Genomic DNA, 19,763 nt, shown 5'->3' with positions numbered 1-19,763 from the left:
CATTTAAACCGTGTTCTCTTATGCGTTGACTCCGTACACTTAATATTTGACAGAGCCATATTCTCGTTGCGAGCCACACGAAGCTGCGATCTACTCTGTCTCCGTTGACTCCTTACACTTAATATTTGGCAGAGCCATATTCTCGTTGTGAGCCACACGAAGCTGCGATCTACTCTGTCTCCTTGCAGCGTGCCAGCTGTGCCAAGCTCTCCTATGAAGCCGCCTCTCCGGGCCCGCTGGTGTCTTCTTTTCACCGACCTTGGCTCTGGCCCTTTTAAACTGTTATTATTTTACAACTTACTGTTGTCCCTGAGAGGACACAGTCCCCCTTTTCTTCAAAGATTTATTCTTCCAGGGAGCATCAAAAAAATGTTTTTATCAACTTCCAAAGCGGAAATGCTACGAGGATTTCGGAGTGACGTTAGGCGTGCGGACTAATTCATGAAGAGCCGACGTCTCTGCAGCGTCGGGTCGGCGCGTCATCCTCCCATTCGCTTGGGTTGTTTCTCTTTGTCCCTCAGCCATGTTCACATTAAACAGTTTCCGAAGCCCTTTCAAGTCGCGCGCGTCTAGAGTTAGACACGCGCACGCTCACGCTAGTCAAGGCTTTAGATTTGATAAATCAATAAGACGAGCTCTGAGCTCTGCGAGAGTGGAATAAAGTCAGAGAGCATCAGGCCTGCGTTCTGACGTGACGGGGGCCCGGGCAACCGCGAGCCGGAGCTGCTTTTCTGTGTGCGGCACTGGGGGTTGAACCCAGGAGATTCTACCTCTGAGCTACGCTCTAGCCCTTTTTATTGGTTTAGAAACAGGGTCATGCTAAGTTGCTGACGGGCTCGCTGAGTAGCTGAGCTTGGCCTTGAACCCGAGATCCTCCCGTCTCAGCCTCCGCAGCGCTGGGACCACAGGTGTGCATCACTGTCCTTGACTTAGAGATGCTGCGTCTCCCCCAACATCCCCGCTAGAGACCCCTCCCTCTCAGTCCTCAGACGGACTCAGTCCTCGGAGGCCAATTCCACCCACGCGTCCTGACTTACAGAACTCAGGGCGGGCGTTGGTGAGGGGTATCTTTTTGAGGAAAACATAATTCCCGCATTTCTTCAATATTAACATGTTTAGCTACCAACAGCCTCCACTGATGGTTCAAAAAGAAAAGAGCGGAACAAATTTACAATATCAAGAATGCTGGAAAAATCAGGCAAGGCTTCATCGGTGTCTGAGATTATACAGGAAAGCACAGCCACAGAGCCCCGGGCTTCTGGAACTAATGAAGCTAAGATTAAAAACATTTCTAAACAGCTTTTTGCTCTCTCAAGTCCTTGTTAGAGCCGGCCAAGCACTGGGCCGTTGACTTAGGAACAGTAGACGTCTGGGGTGCGAGCGAGTGAGGGGCTCCCGCTCCTGGAAGCCCCACAGTCTGCACCGCAGCTAAGCTCGCACCCGGTCCTCTCTTGACCGCAGGGGGAGGAATTGCAAGCCTGTTGATTGCTTTCTCTACTACCAGGCTAGTCATTCTGCTACAGGTCTGGGTTTTTTTTTTAAGCCAAAGGAAGGTTGGAACTCCGTCTTTGCCCAGCACCAAGCAAAAGACCTGTGTCTTTAATATTACATTACCAAGCAATCATTACCATCTCACCCATAAATTTGCAGTGGATATCCGTATGTGGTCCAAAGCTCTCAGTATTCAGGGGGAAGAGCTCTCCCTGACTTCTCGCTGGAGAAAGCGGGGCTTCCAATTACCAAGCAAAGTACAGCAAAACAAGGAACAGCCCTCCGCCCCCACCCCCACCGCCTGGCCTCACGGGAGTCAGCCTGTGTGGGTGCCAGGCTTTCCGGAGAAGGAAGCAGGGAACTCAGAAGTGAAGCCCAGGCCACCAGCTCTCCAGGTCTGCTCTTTTCTGGCTGCAGGGTGGGGAGTTACAGTCACCCAGGTGCCAAGAAATGAGGTCCCTTAGCCAGGTGTGGTGGCACATGCCTGCAATCCCAGTTCTTGGGAGGCTGAGAATGGAGGGTGGCAGGTTCAAGGCCAGCCTCAGCTACTTAGTGAGGCCTTCAGCAACTTAGTGAGACCCACCTTTGAAAATAAAAAGTTAAAAAGGGCTAGGGGGGGGGGGATAGCTTGAAGGTAGATGCCCCTGGGTTCAAATCCCTAGCACCAAAAAGAGGAGGTTCCCAAGGAACCCCCGAAGCAGCCCCCATCCTCCAGGGAAGGCAACCAGGGAGGCTCTCCAGCCCTGTGCTGGCCCATGTGGGTCCTCATGGTCCCCGGGGTGGGGGGCAATGTCCTGGCAGACACCTCCTCAAGGTGGCAGGCCCAGCCTCAGCCTGCGTAAGGACCTTCGCTCCCAGAGCTTTGTGCTAGGACACTATTCGCCCAGTCACAAAGCTGTCTGCACTTTCAAGGGGAAAGGATAATTTTGGCGGTGAGCACTACCATGGCTGCAAGTCCTGGCAAAGGAAGAAGCCGTCAGTCAGCGGGTGAGGTCCAACAAGTGTCCCAGCGGGGCACTCAGGCGCTGGCGACGACCCTGCGGTGCGCGGGGTCCAGGGTCCGGGGCTCCGGCAGTGGCTGGATGCAGATGCCTCCGTCAGCCCCTAATTAGAATACATTATCCATCTTCCTGACGCGTGAGCGAGCGTCTCTTCCACCCGGAGCCCCGGCTTTGTTCGGAGCAGGTTAATTGATATTCTGATGCCTTCGCCTGCCATACCCCTGTGGCTTGGTTCTGTTTTATCACACATCAAAAAGGCCGTATGCTCTGGGCACTCGTGCGCCAGCACGGAGCTGGAGGTCTGCACAGCTGCAAGGGCTACAGGATCACAGGAGAGACAAGCACCGAGCAGATGTCACAGATGAAAAGGAGGGAGACAGAGACAGAGAGAGAGGAGCAGCCGGCCAGCCAGGGGAGCACGGCCCGCCCCGAGGAGCACGGCCTGCCCCCACCGCAGCCCTGCTTGTGCGAACACGTCCAGGCTGCCCTCCTGACTGTTATTAAAGCGCAATTAGCAACTGCGCGTGGGAGGCCCGGGCTGCCCTCCGGGCTGCTGCCTTTTTGATGCCTGACCCTTCTTCTCCGCCCTGCTCCTTTAAGTCCCAGGGCCTGGGTGCTCCCCTGGGCTCCCCCAGCCCCACCCTGACCCTGAGCTCACACTCCCTGGAGCCGCGTGCTCTGGGGATGATCTGAGCCTGTGGATTTGGACTCCGTCAACCAGATTTACTTGGCTCAAAGGCGGAATTACGGCGGCCCCTCAAAGTATTAAGTGGTTCCCGAAATACAAAAGAGATATGTTGTCAACCAGAAAAAACATTTATCTTAAAAGATCAAGTGTGGGATACCCAGGTGTTCTACAGCCAATGAGTAGGACAAGGAGATCCCCTTATCCACAGGGGAGATTCCTCCTCTAAGACCCCAGCAGGTGCCTGGGGCTGTGCATACTCTGTTTTTCTCCACACCTACTAGTCAGGATGAAGCCTAGCTTATAAATTAGGTCCAGTAAGAGCCTAAGAGCTGAGAAGAAATGGAGCGATTAGAACAATGCGCCCTAATAAAGTTACGCCAACATGGTCCCCCTCAAGGATCTTATTGTACAGGTAGATCTAGTGTACTTTTCTTTCCTTATCAAGTGAAAACGCTTACCTTTTCATTTACAGGCAATACTTTACGGCTTCTTTCTGGCAGAGCCAAATTGCCAGCACCATTCCTCCTTCACCGCGGGGGCCGTCAGGAAGATAAGGATTATCTGAACGCAAGGACCTCAGTAACGGGGGGGGGGGGGGGGCCGCTTAGCGACGACGGGCGGGCGTGCAGGTGCGGTATACAGCGTGGAAAGGGGTGCCGCTCAGCGATGGGTGATGGAGCAGGACGGTGCAGAATGTTCTCACGCCGTTCAGAGGGGTGCAAGTCAAAACTTACGAACTGCTTGCCTCTCGATTTTTCATTTAATTTTTTTGTACCACAAAAGTAACTGAAGCCTTTGATAAGGAGAGCTGATAATCATCGAAGAACAGAGAAACACTGATATCAAAGATCCCCAGGGCCAGTTACTTTGGCTGATACCAAAATGTGGAAATCTTTAGCCTGTTATATAACCTAAAGACAACTAGCAAGGATTGTATTTCAAGGGTTGACCTTAGGCTACAATGCGCTGCCTGCGCACCTTCCGGGTCTAGCTGGAGGGGGCTACTCCTGATCTTACTCCCAGTTCTGACTCTCCTGCCGGGAGGGGTGCAACAGCCTCCGCCTGGCCTTTTCCGGGCACAAACCAACCTGGCATCATGCTCACACGAGGCCAAAATGGGCAGCAGTGACTCTTCTCAAAGACCAAGAGTGTCAAACCCACCCCTGCTCATCAGCGGCACTGGCATCACGGTTATGCGAATCAGAGGTGCGAGGAAGGTCCTTACTCCCAGTCTGCAGGTGAAAAGCCAGTGATCTCCAGAGTTTGCCGTGTGGCAGAATACGGACCCCAGTGTTCAGTGGGCTTTAATGTGCCCCAGAGAGCTCAACAGTATTTCAAATCAAATTCCCGTTCAATGTCTGTGGGGTCCCCAGAGCCAGTTGGGGAGGAGACAGTTTGAAGACCTCGGGCTCTTCCCGAGGCTGAGGTGACGTGGAGAAGGCGGCGTGCAGGGTGGGCACATTCTCTTTAGTTGGGTTCAGACACCAGTGCTCTGAATAGAGGTGACAGACGCTAGGCGTGGCGGCGCACGCTTGTAACCCCCGCGCTTGGGAGGCTGAGACAGGAGGAGCGCACAGGTTCGAAGCCAGCCTCAGCTACTTAGTGAGGCTCTCAGCAACTTAGTGACACCCTGTTTCCAAATAAAATATAAAATAGGTCGGGGAGTAGAGCCCGGTGGTAGAAAGCCTCTGGGTTCCACCCCAGTACCACACACAAAAAAAAAATTAAAAAAGAATAAAAAAATAGGGCTGGGGGTGTAGCTCGGAGGTAGAATGCCCCTGGGTTCCATCCCCTTTAGCTGTGACAGACACAGCTATGCCACAGGCCAGGACCTGCTTCCCGCCCTCCAGTACTTCAGACCTTTTATATCTGTGGTGGTTGGTATAAACCCACCTCATCAGAAACATGATTAACAAGACTAAGGGCGTAGGGTCCCCCCCCCCAGTGGGGGGACAGCAGCAACTCTAGAGGCAGGAGGCCTGGGCCTCTGCCAGATGTGGGAGCCCCAACCAGTCTCTCCTGCCCTGCAGGGTGGGGCACCCACAGTGTCTATCCCAGGGCTAATGGGCGGTAGACCAGGTCTAGCACCAGGCATCGATACCACAAAACCTGAGTGGTACCTCCTGGACTAGAAGGCGCGGAGTGAGCTTGCTTCATCATGAAAAGTAGAATGGCAAACTGTGTGTGTGTGTGTGTGTGTGTGTGTGTGTGTGTGTGTGTGTGTGTTACTGGGGATTGAGCCCAGGGGTGTTCTAACTCCAAGCTATACCCCCAGCCCTATTTTATTTTTATTTACTTATTTCTATTTTTGGTGGAACCCAGGGGCATTATACCTCTGAGCTACACCCCAGACCTATTTTTTATTCTTTACTTTTTTGTTGTTGTTGTTGGTACTGGGGTTCCTGGAAGCCCCTCTACCTCCGGGCTACACTCCCAGACATATTTTTATATTTTTTATTTGGAAACAGGGTCTCCTAAGCCAGCGCGCGTGGCTGGCTTCGAACCTGCGCGATCCTCCTGTCTCTGTCTCCCAAGCGCGGGGATTACAAGCGTGAGCCACCATGCTGGGCTATTCTTTACTTTTGAAACAGGGTCTCACTGAGTTGCAAAGGGCCTCACTCAGTAGCTGAGGCTGTCTGTGAATCGGGATCATCCTGTTTCAGCCTCCCGAATGCTGGGATTACAAGTGTGCGCCACCACCCCCTGTCTATTTTGAAACAGTGTCTCTGCTAAATTGCTAAGGCTGACCTCCAACCTGCGATCCTCCTGCCTCGGTCTCCCAAGTACTGGGATCATAAGCATATACCACCACACCCGGCCAAACTATTCTTTTCCCTGGATGCTTTCAAGAAGTTTTCAGAGCTCAATAAAGAACTGTCTAATTTGGGCGTGGTGGCACACGCTTGACATCCCAGTACTTGGGAGGTGGAGACAGGAGGCTCACAGGTTGGAGGCCAGCCTCGGCAACTTGGCTAGACCCCCAGCAACCCAGCAAGACCCTGTTTCAAAAACAAAAAATAAAAAGAGGGGATGGGGTGTAGCTTGGAGGAAGAGAGGAAGATTGCCCCTGAGTTCAATTCCCAGTACCAAAAATAATAAAAGAGAAAGAAAGACAGAAAGAAAGACAGAAAGAAACTATCTGAATGACGACCGGGCAGGAGGCAGGACCAGCATCCCAGACAGGAGGCGCACTGGGTCGCTTGCTCTCTCCTGTCCATGTGTCTCAGACAGCGGTTCACACCTGCCACTGAGCGGCCCTTGATTAAGCCCACGATCAGCTGACGGACCGTGTGACCGACCAACCAATCACAGAGCCGTGGCCTCAACATTCCTGTTCAGCAACCCACGTATAAGGAATGATGGAGTTGCGCTCTGCGCTCCTCTCTTGCTGCGAGACGCACCGCACATCCCCTGCGCAGCGTGCAGACCTCCCTTCCCATCCTGCCCCCCGGCTGCACCTGTATTAGAAGGGACGCGGAGCCAGCGGCCTCGGCAGAGCCGTGGAGCAATACCAGCGCGCTCCCGGATGCGCGCGACATCTAGAAGCCTGCGAGGGCCACCACCATGGCGGGGAGGCCCGGGGCCGGCCCGGGTGCTGGGCGCTGGGTGATCGATGCCAGCCCCGTGGCACAGCAGGGAGAAATAAAGCAGCTACTGGCTCCCTGGGCCGGCGCCCGGCTCCTCTGGCCCGCGAACACTCCCTCCATAAAACACAGGCTCGCCTCGGGGGCAGCAAAGAATAAACCTGCCAACGAAATGGAAAATAGAGAAGGAAAACTGTTTGGGTTCAGAGTCAAAAGTTTGCTCCACCATTTCTCCTTTAATGTAAAAAAAACCCTAGAGTCTCCATATTCGGCGAGATTTAAAAGAAATAAAGCCATGAACACATAGTATTGTTCCGCATCTTCTGTCCAGGGGACACCCCCAGCTGCTGCTGTGACGTTCGGGCCGGGGACCCGACCCTGCTTCCCACCTGCAGCAGAGACCTTCGGCCTGACTCCAGGAGCCGAGGACTGGGACTTAGTTTGGCAGAATTTGTGCTTGCTGACAGTATTTTTTTTTTTTGGGGGGGGGGCGCTCTAGGACGGAGAGTGTGGAGTAGACAGGCTGATACCATAACAAGACCCTGGGCCAATGCGGTATGTGTGGGGGTGAGGGTCATATTCTATATATATATTTTTTTGTCCTGAGGATTGAACCCAAGTGCATTCTAGCTCTGAATTAAACTCCTAGCCCATTTTTTCTTTCTTTCTTTTCTTTCTTTCTTTCTTTCTTTCTTTCTTTCTTTCTTTCTTTCTCTTTTTTTCTTTCTCTTTTTTCCTTCCTTCCTTCCTTCCTTCATTCTTCCTTTCCTTCCTCCTCTCTCTCTCTCTCTCTCTCTCTCTCTCTCTCTCTCTCTCTCTCTCTCATGTGGGTATACTAGGGATTGAACTCAGGGGCATTCTACCTCTGTGCTACACCCCCAGCCCTATTTGCTATTTTACTTTGAAACAGGGCCTCACTGAGTCACTGAGGCTGCCCTGGAACCTGCGATCCTCCTGTCTCAGCCTCCCAAGTATTAGGATTACAGGCGTGCGCCACTGTGCCCAGCTAAAGTCATATTCATTAACGCACGGAATCAGAGGCCTGTTCACCTCTCATGTACCTACCCCAAGCCCACGGGACAGTCCTGGCTTTCGCCCCTCTGCTTTCAGTAGGAGAGTTAGAGGCTCTGAGGAATGAGAGAGGACGCTTGGAACATGGCCACCAGATCGTAGCTGCCCACGGCGGGTCTGCTGTCACTGCGTTTCAAACCAGGTGAGGGCTCCGAGCATCATGACGGGGGGAGAAGAAAGGGAAGAGGCAGCCAAGACACGGAGGAGAGACCCGTCCGCCGGGGATGCAGATGCCGCCTCGGTCCCACAAAGCTCCTTCCCAGGGACCCCGTTATATCTTGACCGGGGTGAGCGAGTGTGTCTGTGCTTGGTTCAGGCGATACGCTCGGTTTTTTTTTCCACTTGTCCCGGCTTCCAGGGTGGGAGAACACAGCCCCAGGGGGACGAGAAGCCAAGGTGCGGATGGGAGTGTGGAGCAGGCTGCAGCCGCTTCTGAAATTTGCTATTTTTTTTCCCCAAGGTACTGGGGATTGAACCCAAGAACATTCCATCTCCCAGCTACACCTCCAGCGCTATTTCTTTATTATTTTGAAACAGGGTCTCATTAAGTTGCAGAGGGCCTCACTAAGTAGCTGAGGCTGGCTGTGAACCTGCGATCCTCCTGTCTCGGCCTCCCAAGCACTGGGATTACAAGCGTGCCCACCACGCCCGGCTAAGTTCACTGGATTTGTCCCCTGGGCATCCACTGGAAAGACGGCTCATTCTTGGCCATCTGGGTGTGGGGTGCCAAAGACCTTGTTTGAGCTGTGGTTTTAAAGGCTGTTGGTAGATTACTCTGAAAGTGTTCAGAACTCTGTTTTGTTTTTGTTTTTGGTACTAGAGATTGAAGATTGAATCCAACAGCATTCTACCTCTGAACCATACTCCCAGCTCTTTTTATTTTGAGACAGGGTCTCACTAAGTTGCCGAGAGTCTTGCTACATTGCTGAGGCTGGCCTCGAACCTGTGATCTCTGGTAATCCAAGTACTGTGATTACAGGTGTGCGTCACCATGCCCGGCTCAGGACTGTTTTCTAACACAAAGTATGAACAGGCAGTGGTCGTCTACTCCACCATCTTCTGACCATAATATGCCCCAGCTCGTCCAGTGCCTCGGCTCTGCCCAAGTGGACCTCGGGGCCGGGCTGGTGTCAGGATTTTCTCGTTTGACCGGAGTGAGCGAGACAGCTGCTGTTTGGGACTAGGCATCGCAGCACCCCGACCTCCTGCAAGCGACGCAGAAGTGCGCCGAGATCTGAGGTGGCTCCCCCACTCCCTTCTGCGGTCCCCTAGCTGCAGTCAGTGGCCCAGATATATGAGAGGTGGCCAGGCCGGCAGAGGCTGGCGTGAGCCAAGTGTGGAGCCCAGAAAATCACTCTGCTGATGTGTGGCGGCCTTGGCCTGTTCCTGAGTAACAAAACACCTGCCTCCTGGCATGGTGGCACGATCGGACATCCGTCTTACCTCCCAGAGCTGGGAGAGAGGGGGCGGCGTTCAGAGAGGAAACATATCTTCCTTGTCTCTTAATCACATATTTTTTAGTCTGTGACTTTCCAACCCAGTCTGGTTCTAGGGACAGAGAAATGCTTTTGTCAAAGGTCCCTGAGTACAACAGAAGCCTGGCCTAGAAGGGAACCGAACACCATGGCGTGGTAGCCTCTGAAGTACCCCGCTGTCCTGACCCACTGGCTCTCTGGGCTCAGCCAAGCCCCCTCCACACAAGTCACACTCGTCCCTTTTATAACATCTTTTCAATAGGATGATCTCTTTCTTTTCTTTTCTTTTGGTATGGTCAGCCTCCCAAGTACTGAGCCTCCCAAGTACTGGCCGGTAGGATGGTTCCTGAAGATGGCTTTCACGAACATCTAAATGGGAGTCTGCGTCTCTCAACGTGAAGCCCACGCTTAGGGCACAGTAGTTAACTTGACCAGGCTCCCTCGGGAGGCTCGGAAGCATCAATAGTGGTAACAATTTCAAGACTCAAGGAGGGACGTCACCAGTGGGACCTGTACACCTCACAGAAAGCGCCGCCAGGGCGACGCCGATACCGTCTCTCCATATTTGAAGGCAAGTAGGTTCCTACTGTGGAAATCTTCAAGACCTTGAAGTCTGATTGCGTGGTCTGGTGGGGTTCAAACACCGTCACCTCCTGGGGCCTTCAGCACGTGGACAGGACTTCATCGCCACGTGACGCGGAGCTGGGAGCCGTCTGAATGGCAGTCAGTTACGCCTCCCATCCATACTTACCAAGCACGGACTCCATGCCAGGTACCACGCGAGAGGCTGGGGGACTTGGTACTGACCTCTCGGAGTACTCCACCCTGGTTCCAACTGCGGAGTGTTGAGGAGGATAGCAGAATGTGAGGGCCCGAGGCAGAGCAGCGCTGCCGTGTCTGGAGGTGGAGGAGGCGAGGGGGCGCTGCCCAAGAGGTGGCGTCAGGCTGAGTCAGCGTGGTGAGAAGCAGCTGCCCGCTGAGGCTGGGGGTGCTCAGCAGTGGAGAGGGCCCCAGGCCCGTTTCCTATTGCTGTGTGACAAGTTGGTGGCTTGGAACAATGCGCCGGGTACCTCTTGGTTCCGTGGCTCGGGATCTGAGCGCAGCCCGGCGGTCCTCCGGTGGCGTCTCTTGTTGGTGGGGTGTGTTCTCAGCTGGAGGCTCGACAGACCGAGGTCGTGGTCTCCGCCAGAGGCTGACAGAGGGGCAGGCCACTCCCAGCTCATTCAACATCCGTTTGCTTGTCCTGTGGCCAGGGATCTGGCTTCCTGCTGGCTGGAGGCCACCTGTAGCTCCCAGATGGCACCCAAGGGCTTCTCCAGCGTGGCAGGCGGCCTTGCTGTGCCAGCGAGGAGGCCCTTCCTCTGGTCGGTAAGACGTTTTCTTCAATGGTGTGACATAACCAGGTGCTATGGCCCTGCTCCACTCCAGGGGAGGTATCCACGAGGCATGGCCACCAGGAGGTGGGAAACAGACGAGGGTCGCCTTGGGGTCTGCTCACAGGGTGCAGAGGGCCTGGGCGCGGCAGGGTGGCTGAGCTGGGGAGTGGGTGAGAGATGGCGGGTGAAGCCGAGCCACAGGCAGGTCCAGGCCCAGGATGCTCTTCAGGTGGACCGGGAAGGACACAGTCACATTTGTTTTTAAACGACAACTGTTTCTCGCCAGGCATGGTGGCACATACCTGCAATCCCGGTACTTGGTAGGCTGAGAGGAGGGTCACAGGTTCCAGCCTCAGCAACTTAGCAACTTAGAGAGGCTCTTAACAAGTTAGTGAGACCTTGTTTCAAAGTAAAAAGCGAAAAGGGCCAGGGGTGTGGCTCATAGGTAGAACCTCCCCTGGGCCCAATCCCCAGCACCAACACAAAAACAAAAAGGAAAAATGACTGCTTGTCCAGGTGTAAGAGTCTTGCAAAGGAGATACTATCAAGAAAAGGTTACTGATGGCTGCCTCTGGGGAAAGGAACTGGTGGCTGGGGGAGGTGATGGTGACACAGCAAGATGGACCCCCACACCCTTTGGCCTTTGAACCCTATGAGTAGATTACTGTGGTCAAGAAACAAACTCACTGATATTTTTTAAAAAAGTGATCTCTCTGGTAGCCACACAAAGAAAGGATTGGGAAGAAACCAGAGAGCTGCAGGAGATGGATTAGCTGCCAAACAAAGAAAAGAGATTCTTAGTCATTCAAATAAAGTGGAAGCCCGGCATAGTGGCATGTGCCTGTAATTCCAGCATTTGGGAGGCTGAGATAGGAGGACCGCAGGTGTGAGGCCAGCCTCAGCAACTTAGTGAGGTGCTCAGCCACTTAGCAAGACCCAGTTTCAATGTAAAAAATACAAAGGGCTGGGGGTGTAACTCAGAGGTAGAACACCCCTGGCGCAATCCCCAGCACCACACAAAAATAAAAATAAAATAAAATGGAACATACACAATGACTGCGGTCAAGGTGACACCGAGACTCTGGTGCTGGTCCCGTCCTGACGGGTTTCCAGGGCTCACTGCCTGGCTTCTGAACCCCACTTTGCCTAAGAGACGGGGTCCGAAGACCCGGGCGCCTCGTGCCCTCAAGAACTCCACTGCCCCTAAGCAGCGCCAATGGGCTCTAGCAGTTCAGCCGCCTCCTTCTGATAGTTCGAATGCACAGTGCTAATTTTCTTTGTCTAATGCATTTGATGGTCACTTCAAAACAAAATTCTTCAAAGAGATTGCATTAGACCAAAAAGAAAAAGAAAAGAAAGAAACGGGCGTTAGCCACGGGATCCTGATGGGCTATGATCGCATTCTTTTCCCCAGAACGCTATTCCCTGTATTGTTTTTGCGCTCTAAATTACCAATTCAAGTCCCTGTGTAGCTAAATAATAATAATTACCATATAAATGAATATGCATATGTGTCATTTTTCTCCCTAAAAGCCAAGAAAGCCTGTTTGTTTGGGGTGAGGGTTTGCTGTGCTTTTGAACAACCAGTGCACATAATTAGAAGCCTCACCTCTCCCTCGCCATCCTGTCTCCACCGGGAAGAGATGAAAGGGCTCTGGGTGCCCCTCCAAGGTTGGAAGAAATTTTAAAACAAATTGAAGGAGATATTTCTTTACTCTGCAGGTAACAACGGCCTAGACATCATCAGAACCACAGGCCTGCGCGGCTGGGAGGGACTTGTGTGCCCAGGCCCACGCCCTGTCGCTTTGACAGGGGGAACAGAGGCTGAGCGAGCGAAGCTCCCCAAGAACAACGCTGCCCGGCCTCCACAAGGCGGGCCGTGGAGCAGGAGTACCTGGCTCTGCCGGGCGTGGTGGCGCACGCTTGTAATCCCCACGCTTGGGAGGCGGAGACAGGAGGATCGCTGGTTTAGGAGACCCTGTTTCCAAAAAAAAATATTTAAAAATAGGTCTGGGAGTGTAGTCCGGAGGTAGAAGGGTTTCCAGGAAACCCAGACCACCAAAAAAAAAAAAAAAAAAAAAAAGAAGAAGAAGAAGAAGAAGAAGAAGAAGAAGAAGAAGAAGAAGAAGAAGAAGGCCTCGCTCTGACTGCACCTCGGTCCTGGGACTTATTGTGGGAGAGAACCTAGACTACCATGATACCATGAAGACGGAACAAGGCGCGGGACGTGGCACCCAGCCCCAACCCTGCCCGCTCTGCTCCCCGTCAATGGTGGCCACCAACAGAAACGCCACGCGGCCTTTCCGCACAGCGGGAGGTGCACCTGCCACCAGATGTGGCCGGTGAAGCGCCATGCCAGGCGCCCAGACATCCGCCACCGGCGAAGTAATCATCGTGACAATAAATGTTACAAATATTAAATGCAATCCGGGACATGAGCTCTAATACAGATTGTCATAGACAGTATAACCAATCGATCACGGTATAACGAATGTTATTACTCACACTAACAATATTGACTATAATATAATGCTAGTAACCCTAACAAGACATGTCCTTATCATTTTGCACCTGTGTGGCACTGGGGATGGGACGCAGGGGTGTTCTACCTCCGAGCCACACCACCCAGCACTATTTTATTTTGAAACCGGGTCTCGTTAAGTTGCTGAGGCTGGCTGGGAGCCTGTGATCCTCCTATCTCAGCCTCCCAAGTACTGGGATGACAAGTGTGTGCGTTTTGGTCACAGTGGCTGTCGGCAAAGACTTGAAACGCTTCATGCCACACTCTGTCTACACTGCAGGTGCACTGTGAGAAGGAGTTGTGCAAACCAAACTTTCATTTATTTTTGTGTGTGTGTGTGTGTGGTACTGGGGATGGAGCCCAGGGGCTTTCTACCTCCAGGCTACACCCCCAGCCCTATTTTATAATTTATTTGGAAACAGGGTCTCACTAAGTTGCTGAGAGCCTCACTAAGTAGCTGAGGCTGGCTTCGAACCTGTGCGATCCTCCTGTCTCAGCCTCCCAAGCGCGGGGATTACAAGCGTGCGCCACCACGCCCGGCTTTTATTCTTTATTTTGAAACAGGGTTGCTGGGCGTGGTGGGCACGCTTGTAATCCCCGCGCTTGGGAGGCTGAGACAGGAGGATCGCACAGGTTCAAAGCCAGCCTCAGTTACCTAGTGAGGCTCTCAGCAACTTAGTGAGACCCTGTTTCCAAATAAAATAGAAAATAGGTCTGGGAGTATAGCCCGGAGGCAGAAAGCCCCTGGGTTCCACTCCCAGTACCAAAAGAAAGAAAGAAAGAAAGAAAGAAAGAAAGAAAGAAAGAAAGAAAGAAAGAAAGAAAGAGGGTCTCACTGAGTTGCTGAGAGCCTCACTAAATAACTGAGGCTGGCTTCGAACCTGTTGCAATACTCTTGTCTCAACCTCCCAAATACTGGGATTACGAGCCTGCGCCACCACGCTGGCTCCAAACCAAGCTTTTAAAGAAGCTTGAGAAGGGCTGCTGAGAGTCAAATGCAGTTGAGACCCCTCCGGATGGCAGAGGGCAAGCTTGGGATGGCTGGCATCCCAGAGCGACACGCCATCACTTCCCAGAAACGATCACTCGGTGAGGTATAAAACTTAAAATAAAAACTCTTAGAGACAAAGCAGCCCAGGTCGCTGGACCCTAGGTGGAGCCGTGTGACATTCCTACAGTTTGGAATAGCAAAAGAGGGGCAGCCCTAGTTCACGGGGACGTGACGCCCGTGGGACGTGACGCCCTAGTTCACGGGGACGTGACCCCTGTGGGACGTGACGCCCTGCATCTGGTCCTGAGACTGCATCTCTGCATCCTCAGATGAGAAACGCCGGAGCTGGGGTGCGGTGGCCTGAATAAAATAACTCACACCAAGCAGTATTGTTTCGTACGCTTCGAGATGGGAAAGGAGAGTGACCGAGGGGCCCACGGCCAGGTGCCTCGGCTCCCACGCGAGTCGGCTCCGGGGCACGAGTAACATGACAGCCTGGCTTCCCAGCCTCCTGTCCTGTCCCAGGAACCCCCGCGTCCTGCAACAGCTATGGGGCAGGACTGGGGAGGAGGCCCTCGGCGCACCCCATGGACACGTCCTCTCTGCGGCCGTGACTGGCGGGCCCTGCCAGGATTCCTCCTGCAGTGCTCTCCCAAGCATCTCTAGCTGGCCTCGTGACTTGGTTTATTGTCTCTCTCCCTGTGCTTTAGAGTTTGTGCTCACTGTGTGTGTGTGTGTGTGTGTGTTGCTGGGGGTTGAACTCAGTGGCATTCTACCTCTGAGCTCCGCACCCAGCCCCATTTTTTTCTTTCTCATTTTATTTTTTGCAGTACTGGGGTTTGAACCGGGGGTATTCTACCTCTGAGCTACACCACCAGCCTGAGTTTTTCAAAAATTTTCTTTTTATTTTGAAGCAGAGTCTCATTAAGTTGCAGAGTGCCGAAATAGCTGAGGCTGGCCATAAATCTATGAACCTCCTGTCTCGGCTTCCCAAGCCCTGGGATTACAAGCATGGGCCATCACGCCCGGTTATTTTTTTCTTAAATTTTATTTGCGGTATTAGGGATGGAACCCAGGGGCATTCTAACTCCGAGACACAACCCCAGTCCCATTTTTTAAATTTAATTTAATTTTTTAGTATTTATTTATTTATTTATTTATTTTGGTGGTACTGGATATGGAACCCTTCTACCTCTGGGCTACACTCCCAGACCTATTTTATATTTTATTTGGAAACAGGGTCTCTTAAGGCAGCGAGGCTGACTTCGAACCTGCGCGATCCTCCCGACTGTCTCCCAAGCGTGGGGATGACAAGCGTGCGCCACCACGGCTGTCTAGTCTTTTTGTTGAAACAGGTTCTCACTGAGTTAGTTGCTAAGGGCCTTGCTAAGTAGCCGGGGCTGTCCGCAAACTGCGATCCTCCGGTCTCAGCCTCCCGAATGCTGGGATCACAAGCCTGCGCCACCACGCCCCAGCTTCCCAGGTATGTTTTATTTTGAAACAGGGTTTCACTAAGTGGTTGAGGCTGACCTTGAATGTGCAATCCTCCTGCTCCAGCCTCCTGAGCACTGGTGTGTGCCACCCTCCCGAGGCTGGAGTAGGGCTGGATTGAGTTCTCGCTCCTGCCTCAGTTCTGACTTTCACGCTCACGGGCTGAGGGCCCCTCTAGAGCCCCTCCCTCGAGGCTGCCGGCCCTGGTTTTCCTTCACGCCGTGGTGGTCCCATCCCGCCGCTCCCACAGCCTGCCTAGCTTTGGACTCATGAGGACACATGTTGGTGAGCAGAGGCAGACGAGACCCTTTTATTGAAAGTGGGGGGGGGGGGGTGAGGAGGAGGGTGTCGGGGTGCTGAGGCGGCCTGAATGGAGCTTGCGGGACTGAGGCAGGTGGGCTTGGGAGCAGGGTGGCAGGAGGGGCTTAGTCCAGATGAGAAATCACTGGCTCACCCGGTCTCCTCCTCACACCTCTGGGAGGCAAAAGTTTGCTTTTTATCCAGAGCTGGGGAGAAAGTGTAGAAGTGTTTCAATGATCACATGAACGTATTTGGAATAGGAGCTGGCCAACTATAGCACCCTGGCCAAATCTGGCCCACTGCCTGTTTTTACAAATAAAGTTTTATTGGGAAACAACCCTTCCCTTTCATTTACACACTGCATGTGTCTGCTTTGGGACTCTGTCAGAATTGAGCGGCAGCAACAGACACTGTCTAGCCTGCAAACCTCATTGGTCTACCATGTGGCCTTTGCAAGAAAGTCTGCAAGACAGCCCCTGAGCCCTGGGCCCTTGCCCGTGCCTGCGCAGAAGACCATCAGCCCACTGGGAGCAATTTGAGATCCCACAAGAAATACCTTTATCCCTTCCCCCTTCAGTGCCTCCAGTGATCTTGGACCTCATCTCTTAAAGGTTCCCTCCCTCTCAACACCACCCCCTTAAGGATCAAGACCCAGCACACAGACCCTGGGGAGACAAAGCGCACTGAAAGCTCAGAGCGAGCACGTCAGGCTGTTTATGAGCTCATGGCTTTCCCCAGCTGCGCGTGGGGGTCTGGCCCTAAACAGCATTTTAAAGATGTTGAAAAATAGCTGGGCATGGTGGCTCACACTTGTAATCCTAGTGCTTGGGAGGCTGAGACAGGAGGATAGGAGGTTGGGGGCCAGCCTCAGCTATTTAGTGAGGCCCTCCGCAACTTAAGTGAGACCCTGTTTGAAAATAAAGAATAAAATCGGGCTCAGGTATAACTCAGAGGTAGAATGCCCTGGGTTCCTTCCTTCCTCTCTCTCTCTCTCTCTCTCTCTCTCTCTCTCTCTCTCTCTCTCTCACACACACACACACACACACACACACACACACACACACTGAGAATGAGGGCCCGGGTCCCCTGAGGGGCACAGAGGGTACTGGGAAGCACCTCACGGTGCTGTACAACTTCACAGTCACCACAGTGCTGCTAAGAACAACACTGATATGAAATCCACCCAGAAACACCTGCATCAGTCACCTTCCAAGACAAAAGATCAACGCTTACTGTAGAATTAACAAGACCCAGGGACTCCAACAGTATATACTGGGACTGAGCCTAGGTGTGCTTTACCACTCAGCTACAACCCCGGCCCTTTTCATCTTGTGACAGGGTCTTGCTAAGTTCCCCACACTGCCTTAACCTGTGATCCTCCTGCCTCAGCCTCCCAAGTACCGGCACCGCAGGTGAGCACTACCATGCTTGGCTTCCGACATTATTTAAAACAACCAAGATACAAAATGACTAAGCACAGAGAGAACAGGTGACCCCAACTCACATGGGAAAAGACACGCTGACACCATCGAATGACTCCGACGTGGGGACTACCAGACCAAGCCCTAAAGCAACCGTGGTGAAAAAGACATCTAATAAACGAATTTGGGAAAGGAAGAAAGTCTCTGCGAAGAAAAGGGAAAGAGGAAGAAGAACCAAATGGAATTTTTGACCTGAGAAATAATTGGTGAAATAAAAAGCTCACTGGATGGACCAACAAGGAAAGAAGGAGAGAGAGAGTAGTCAAGATCAAGTGTGATCAGTGGGAAAAAGACAGACACGGGGAATGTTTCAGACAATGTTCTCACTGATATTGTCCAAAAAGACTGACCACGCAGCTATGAGGGACAAGGTTTATTTGCTCACCGTTTTGGAGATTTCAAGGTTCAGTTGTTGTCAGGCTGGGCTTACGAAGCTCAGGGCGTGGCCGCAGGAAGCGTAGAGGAGGAGAGTGCCAGGTTCCCTTCTCACATCACAAAGGCCGGAAGCAGAGAGCGAGCCAGGGAGGGAGGGAGGATTTGCAATGCCCAGGCCACGCCCCCAGGGGTCCCTCTTTAGACCCCTGTTTCCAACATTGCCGCCTTGTTTCTACACAGGCCAGGGGGACATTCTAAATCCAAACCATTCCCAGGGCCTGTGGGGTGACCCCGCCAGGTCACTGGAGTCCGTGAAGGAGCGGCGAAGGGGCGGGCGGCATGTGGGGGTCTGGCTTGACATGACTGCAGCCATCTTGGTTGTAACTGCCATTTTGCCTGCCAGGCAGATCCTAAGCCCCATAGGACGAAGTGTTTCTATCAGCAGCAGGTACACTGTGCCAGCCCCCGGTGCCCAGACCGGGTCCTGATCCTGGACATGTCAATCATTTTTGAGAAAGGCCAGGTCCATTCCGCTTGGCGGCCCCCCACCTTTGTGTAACTTAGTATAAGACCCCTTCTTCCTGCCTCGGCGCATGACCCAGGACATGCCGCTGTCCTTAGGTCCCCAAGGAACTTCACTTGTGCAAACTTGGACCCATCTGCCTTTTTCTCTGGTCCTAGGTTGGTCTACAGCACTGTGGGAAATTATCTAAAGAAATAAAGGCTGGAAAAGTAATAGCTCCCAGCCATTTCTGGGCCCTGGGGGCTATGGCGTTGACTGATGTTTGACATCCCCCCCCACACACACACACGCATGCACACACGCTTCGGACACACACACACACACACACACACACGCTTCGGCAATCGGCCTTTCATTGGCCGCCCTCCTGTGACCCCTCCAAAGGGGCCGGTCTTTCCTATAGGAGCCCCATGGGGGTCACCAGCTCCCAGCTATTTTGCCCCTGACACAGGGGCATCCACATCCAGACGGGCTGTCGCCAGCCCCTGCCCGTGTTGCCATTTGCCTTCTCCTTGCACCTCGGTCACCGCTGCCATCGGGCAGGAACACGTCCCGCGCATCCCCTCGACCCGCGCAGCGTCCCCGCTGGCCGCAGCGCAGCCTTACCTTCTTGATACAGTCCTCTTCTCCCAGGCGCTCCTGAATCAGATTGATGAGCAGCATGTCGGGAATTTTCTACAGGAAAGACACGGAGCATGAGAGCATGAGGCCCCAAGAGCAGACAGAAGGTGGTGGCCCTGACTTCCCCTCAGCATCCATCACCAGCCCCTTTCTTCTGCACCACGCACTTCACCTTGCCCCGGGCCCCTGCCCAGAAGGTCGACAGCTCCACCCGGGCCCCAGCTGCACCCGCAGCCCCAGCTGCAGCCCCAGCCCCAGCACCAGCACCACACGTGCGCACAGGGAGCCCGCCTGCACTCCTCGGGCTGGCTTGGGTGGCTGCTTCTCCTGCCCCGTGATCATGGCTGGTGAACTTACTGCCTCCAAATGATGTGTCATTCTAATGACCACTGTGTCCGTGACCCCACAGGTCGAGAAGTTCCTTAAGAAAGGGGACCATGTCGTGCTGCTGTGTGGCCCGCCCCAGGTGCAGGGCGGCTCCTCCCAGGTGCACGCGCAGTGACCTTACATTGGTGGCTGAGGACTGGCCACCGCGGGAGAGTTCACACCACAGAAACGGGCGACTGCTACACATCAGCCCCCAGAGAGCCGGCTGCTAACTAGTCACCAATAGATGACTGCCCAGCACCACACTACTGTCAAGGACATAGGGATCCAGCTGGCTGGGGAATTAATGAAACTCCAAGCTTCTTAATTCATTCAACAAGCAGAAATAATCATGGCTGGTCTTTGTTGAGTGTGCGTCTCGTGTTGGGCACCATGCCTGCACTGTAT

At 53.3% G+C, this 19,763-nt stretch overlaps 1 protein-coding gene across 1 annotated transcript in view; it reads right to left on the bottom strand.

Moving 5' to 3' along the window:
• The window catches only part of AK8 (adenylate kinase 8), a gene marked incomplete at both ends in the record, with an annotated part of 143,368 nt that overhangs the window by 98,856 nt on the left and 24,749 nt on the right, over positions 1-19,763 (bottom strand). The window contains one exon of the mRNA XM_080708862.1: positions 18,975-19,043. Coding sequence (XP_080564988.1) covers positions 18,975-19,043 — 69 coding nt within the window. The remainder of the gene's footprint in view (positions 1-18,974; positions 19,044-19,763) is intronic.

Source organism: Muscardinus avellanarius, assembly GCF_963383645.1.
Source record: "Muscardinus avellanarius genome assembly, chromosome: 13".
Classification (NCBI taxonomy): domain Eukaryota; kingdom Metazoa; phylum Chordata; class Mammalia; order Rodentia; family Gliridae; genus Muscardinus; species Muscardinus avellanarius.
This window is presented reverse-complemented; position numbering and strand designations above follow the sequence as displayed.